The sequence below is a fragment of the Pyxicephalus adspersus genome, chromosome 7 (assembly GCF_032062135.1).
Source record: "Pyxicephalus adspersus chromosome 7, UCB_Pads_2.0, whole genome shotgun sequence".
In the NCBI taxonomy this organism is placed as follows: domain Eukaryota; kingdom Metazoa; phylum Chordata; class Amphibia; order Anura; family Pyxicephalidae; genus Pyxicephalus; species Pyxicephalus adspersus.
This window is the reverse complement of record NC_092864.1, coordinates 73,396,872-73,403,114: the sequence shown is the minus strand read 5'-3', so window position 1 is coordinate 73,403,114 and position 6,243 is coordinate 73,396,872. Positions and strand designations below refer to the sequence as shown.

The window sequence follows — 6,243 nt, the reverse complement described above, 5'->3', positions numbered from 1 at the left end:
GCTGGAGATTGGAGGAGCAGGAGAGATTGGAGGAGCAGGACGTGTTCCCAGGACGCCGGGAGATAGCAACGGAGCAAGGTAAGTGGGGTTTTTTTTTTTAATTAAAAGCGACCTTGAGTGCGACTCAGGATTACCACTTTTTGCATGTACAATCCACCCCGAGTCACACTCGGGATTACCGCTAGGGGGGTTCAGGTGTTAAAATTACCTTATCCCTCACTCACCCCACCTGCTGGTCTCTGCTATCTGACATTGTGCCCCCGTCATCATACATTGTAGGGCTACTAGTCCTGTATTATATGAAATGATGTCGGAGAGTTGGTCAGGCAGCAAACGGAAGAGTGAGAAACATTAGACATCTATGACTTTATTCAGCCTAGGCGAAAAGAGCAGTTGGCTCCTGTACTAGGGAGCAGAAATTCAGCTGTAATCTTCAGCTAAAGCAATCTTCAATCCTTCCTTTTGCTCTATTAAACACACCACTAAAATGGTTTAGTAATATACACTCCGAGTTAAAAAAAAGGCCTGTGGGCTGATAACTTCCTGTAACATCTCCATTATTATTATTATTTTTAATAAACAGGTTTTATATAGCGCCAACATATTACACAGCGCTGTACATTAAATAGGGGTTGTAAATGACAGACAGATACAGACAGTGACACAGGAGGAGGAGAGGACCCTGTCCTGAAGAGCTTACAATCTAGGAGGTGGGTGATACATCACACTTCTTTTCTGTTGATAGTTATCAGTGGGTTGTCCTCGGTTGTTCTTGGGTTGTTCTCAGCTCTCATTGTGGATACAAAACACCTCTCTCTATGGCTCTGATTTATTAAAGCTCTCTAAGGCTGAAAAGAATACACTTTCATCAGTGCAGGTGGGTGACCCAGCAAACCTGGAATGGATCTGGTCCAGGATTGAAAACATTTGCTAACAAATAGCAAATTACTTTTAAAAAAATGTGTGCAGGCAGGTTTTTATTCTAGTAGGTATAAGCTATATCGCTTCTGCAAAAAAACAAACATACATATCTGTTCATGATTATTTACTAAAGTTGCCTTTCCTTGCCCCCTTGCCAGCACAGATATTTTTACTCTTCTGGGTTTAGGATCTTTGGCCATCTTGATTGGCCAAAGCTTAAAGAAGACCTAAAACCAAAACATTTTCACTTTACATAAAAGGGTGGACAACCTTTTTTTAAAAAAAGAAAGGGTTCAGCACCTCGCTGAGGCGATCAAGACAGAATGGAGTGCAAAGCCTCCTGAGATACCTACGTCACACATCCCGGGAGGCTCTTGGCTGCTCCTTCTGCGCATGTCCTAATATAGAACCACTTCTTTAATGGAGAAAAAAAATTGCCAACCTTATGCATGCGCAGTGAGATCGGCAATCTTTTTTCCCATCTACGTCACCCAATCTCGCGCCTGCGCTGTGCGAGATTGGGTGACGTAGGAAGAACTCAGAGGAGGAGAGAAGAAGATGTCGGTGCCTGGTGCTTCCTCTGGATTAAAAACAGATACTAAAAAAAAATGGGACCCAAACGCAGAAACCTCCCAACGGATTGACAGATCTGTGGGATTAAAGGTAAGTGTTGTTTATGAAGAAGATTCACACATCACATACACCTGACCTGTATATTGTTAGGATCTGTTACATGCAATGTTGTATATGATGAAGTTTTGCAGCAAATAGCAGACATAGAAGCTGTGGTCCTATGATGGATGCACAGCTGTTATTATATGTCAGTGTATATCCTGTGACTAGTTACTTGCTCTACAAGTTGTAAGTAAACTCTTCCAGCAATCAGCAAGGTGTCACCTACCTGTATATACGCCATCTTCATTCAATGTGCCCTCTGCTGCCAGTTCTGTCTGTGCATGGTGCTCCTGTCTGTGCCCTCCTTACCCTCAATAATACACAGAAGGAAATACAAGGAGATGTGACAGCAGGGATTGTCCTTATGGTGACTCTTGCTCTAAGTAGACAGGTTACTAAGGTTTGGAGTTGCATGCCACCTCATCAGCTGCACCCAGGTTTACTTGTGGGGCATTTTAGGTGTCACAGCAGGGCAGATCTGCCTCCTCCCTGCACTCTGGGGCTTTCATTACAAATCTCTCTATTTGCTTCCCTGCTTTGTTTTCAATGCTGGCTGTCAGACACAAACTCACTGTCGCCACCTAGCGTACAAGGTGTGAGCCCTTCAGTGTTTGTGCTAGGAGAAGCTCATATTTGTTTCTTTTACACAGAAAGTTCGGCAGTAAAAATGGTATTTTTTTTTATTTGACTTTTTCCAAAATCTTAAATGGCAAGGGAGGCTTTACTATAATAATAATATTAATAATAATAATAATAATAATAATAATACTAAATATAGAGCACATACACACCCAATGCTACAGAGTCATAAACAGACACTTGCCTACAAACTATAACAATAAATGTATTATATATTATATAGGTATTGTTCATTTGTGTGAGGTTACATCCCAGACGGAATAAATGGCTCTGTTAATGGCCTTTAGGAAGCTGTAACACAGAATGGCAGCAGGTGGGCTCTGTGCAGGGGGAGGAAAGGCTGGTTTCATGGCGCCACCTAGTGGACACTTTATACCATCAACAATTGTGTCATGTCAGTAGGTTGCACCCATCCTATATATCTATATAGAACACAAAATATATCATAGTATGGAATAAAACAGCACCCATCCCATATATATCTATATAGTACACATAATATAACATAGTATAGAATAAAATAGCACCCATCCTATATATATTTAGATCTATATATAACAGAATATAACATAGTATAGAATAAAACAGCACCCATCCTATATATATATATATTTCAATATATAATAGAATATAACATAGTATAGAATAGAACAGCTCTCTACATTAAGGGATCAAAACACGACCATGGCATTTCTAAATTTGTGAGCTTCTCTTTTAACCAAATGCTGTAAATCTAAACAAGGAAGGAAGAGTGCAGACTTTAATGAGAAAGTAGCTTTAGTTTACTACATTAACATCCCAACCTAAGGCTTGTGCAGGATCTCCTTGCTAGATAACTAGGTAAAGGTAAAAATAGATAGATAGATAGATAGATAGATAGTCAGAAAGCTTGGCGACCGCTGTTCTAGAGAGCCCACGTCATCGGGAAGAGATGTAAGCACTGTAGAAGAAACCCCCGCCACTGGGAGTAGGAAAAGAAACCAGGATTGGATAAACACTAATTTGTGACACCCAAAATTAGGGGTCAATCCCACTAAAGTCTATGGGGAGCAAATCCTGCTGTTGAATTAAGACAATTAAAAGGGCTAATTAGCAAACTATTGTAAATAATGTGACTTCGAGAGCAATATGTTAAAACACTAATCATTTAAATTATGTGGTTTTAAGCTGTATGTAGCTGTATGTAGAATTACAGAAAAGAACTATTACATATTACATATTGTGGATGTGCAATTATTTTTTTACTTTTATATTAGGCATGGCAATTTTACAGCAGCAACATCATAATTTTATCTATGTACACATTTACAAAATGCATTTTCAGCTTTTGTTGCAGAACGGAGGTGGACAACAGCACTTCAGATCTACAACCCATCATTCTCTGAATCCCCTTTCATCCCAGTGTCTCTAAATATTTCCTAGTCACAATATGGGCTTCAGATATTTATTTGGAAGAAATTGGCTGTAAACAAGATTGTACACAAACACAAAGGCAGGCTTTACCTTGCACTAAAAGTTAGGCTAGGTACACACATGCAAAAATTGTCGTTAGAAAATGAACGACTAACGACAGATCAACGATTATGCACGATTATTTTGAACGATCGCTGCCCAATCAGATCCCCTGGGAAGGTCATTTGTTTCCAGCAACAATCCTCGTTCATCAGCGTTGTTCACTTTTTTTGTTAACGATTGTCGAAAGAACGGTTGTCAGTCTTTCGTTTCCAACGATAATTATTGCACGTGTGTACGTAGCCTTAGAGTGTTATCTTAGAGACGATAGCCACAAATATTGTTAAGAGGCTGGACAATATATAAGCAGCTTGGTTAGTTCACTATATAGATGTTACAAACTAGAAGGTTTTATATTGAATTTAACATTGCATTGCATTATTGGAGAGACACTAATAGGTACAACTATTGTACAAGGGATGGACAGCAGCTTGGTAAGGCTGCAATATAAGAGGTAAAGCAAGTTTTATCTTAAAATAAACATAGTATGTGTTGTTTGACAATAGCCACAAATAATGTATAGAGGCTGAACAGTATGAAAATTGTTTGCTTAATGAGCAACACAAAAGCATGAGATAAGAGATAAGAATATAAGTTTAATCTAAAAATAAAAAGTAGATTTTTTTATCTGAGAGACCATAGGCAAAAATATTGTTCAGTAACTGGACAATATGTAAGCAGCTTGGATAAACTGCAACATATGAGGGAGAGATGAGGTAAGTTTTATCTTAAACTTAAATTAACAATTACATGCAATGGTCTAAGACAGTGGTCGCCAACCTTTTGATTGTCACGGACCACTAATTTCACAGACTCCAGACCGCGAATGCACGGGTAGCAGTGTGTCACTCAAGGGGGAAGACACTTACCCCAGAGTGACGTCATGATGCCAGAACCTGTCCACTCTCCCATCAAAGGTCTGAGCCTGTCCAGAGACACAACCCACCCACCGCCCCGAACCTGCGATCTGTACGGGGGACATTGGCCGCGGTCAAACTTTTCTCGCAGATCACCTGTTAGCAACCGCTGGTCTATGACACGAAAGCCACAAGCATTTTTGAGGCAATATATTAGGGTATAAGGAAGGATGCAGAAGGCAGAAAAACTGATATCCTATTAGGGTAGATATATAGGGAAATATATAAAGTGAAAACTCCTACAGTCTATTAGGGTCTATCAGGGTATAAAAGGTAGGTACAGAAGATAGAAGAGCTCACCATCTACCACCAGCTATTTGGTATAAATGAGGATACAGGAGAGTTTAGTATACAGGAGAGTATACAACATAATAAATGGGTATAATGGAGGATAAGAGGGTAAGTAGTGCACAATCTATTCAGGAGTAAAGTAGTACTATAGAAAACTTACTATGGGTGAGAGTATTTGTTATTTTGATTCTATTAGTTAGGAATATGAAATATAGAAGGCTAGTCTGAAAACCCAAACTATGCTTTGCTGTATTCATCTGCTGCCTGCTCATCCCGTATTACCGCTGCCTCTCACATCAGACCTGCCAGGCCTTTTTTTTATATATAAATATAAAAAGAATTGCTTAAAGCAGAACTAAACTAAAAACCAAAAAAGCAAATTTACCTTTAATTCTGCATGTCCCGCGCTGGTCCTTCCAACGATTCGTTCTTAAGTCGTCCTGAAATTCCTCTTCGTCCTGGTGTGGAAAAAGCGCCAGGCGCCGCCATCCTCTGTCTTCTCTTTCCTCTGTCTTCTTTTTTGGTCATCCGATCTCACACTGCACAGGTTTGGGTGATGTAGCCGCTGTGAAGGGGGGAACAAAAAAAAAAAAAGAGGGCCAATCTTACTGCTCATGCATGAGATCGGCATCTAGGAGGAAAAAATGCTTTTCCGCGCATGCCCAAAATTGAGGGAATGCGTAGAAGGAGCAGCACGAGCCATGACCGAGGTATCCTGGAAGGCTCTGTGCTCCCATTAAGTCTTGATCGCCACGACGGTGCTGCATCTGTTGCACTTAAAAAGATTAAAAAAAAAACACAAACATTTTTAATTATTTACATGGGTTGTTTACCTATGTAAAGTAAAAATGTTAAGTTTAGGTACGTTATAAATTAATGAAAGCCATAAAAGGGGGGTGAATTGTGTGGGGCTTTTGTGCACACTTTTTTAGCATGCAGCAAAGTGCTGGAACCAAAGTGCAGTTTTTCCTAGATCAGTAAGAAGGGTACATTGCACATGGCAAAACAAACAAAAAAAACAAGCAACAGAAAAAAACAAAATTATACCCCCCCCCAAAAAAAAAAATAAAATAAAAGGGTTTACGGATGTGGACAAAGAGAACACTTGATAAGATGCCATTTGGTATACCTATATACCTATACCCTATACCCAATACCGGTTTTCATTACACTACCCCCTCTTTAAGAACATGATTATGGTGATGAACTAGGTGACAACAATGATGAAGAGCTTGAAATTAAAGGGATTTGATCAGCATGAGTTGAGTGATTTGGCACGTGATTTGGG

General features: G+C 39.6%; 1 protein-coding gene across 1 annotated transcript in view; it reads right to left on the bottom strand.

The window, feature by feature from the left end:
* The window catches only part of SYT17 (synaptotagmin 17), an 86,503-nt gene extending 84,413 nt beyond the window's left edge, over window positions 1-2,090 (bottom strand). Inside the window, exon 1 of the mRNA XM_072418962.1 lies at window positions 1,823-2,090. Within this exon, the coding sequence (XP_072275063.1) occupies window positions 1,823-1,843 (21 nt within the window). The 5' untranslated portion in view covers window positions 1,844-2,090. The remainder of the gene's footprint in view (window positions 1-1,822) is intronic.
* Window positions 2,091-6,243: the final 4,153 nt, after the last annotated feature.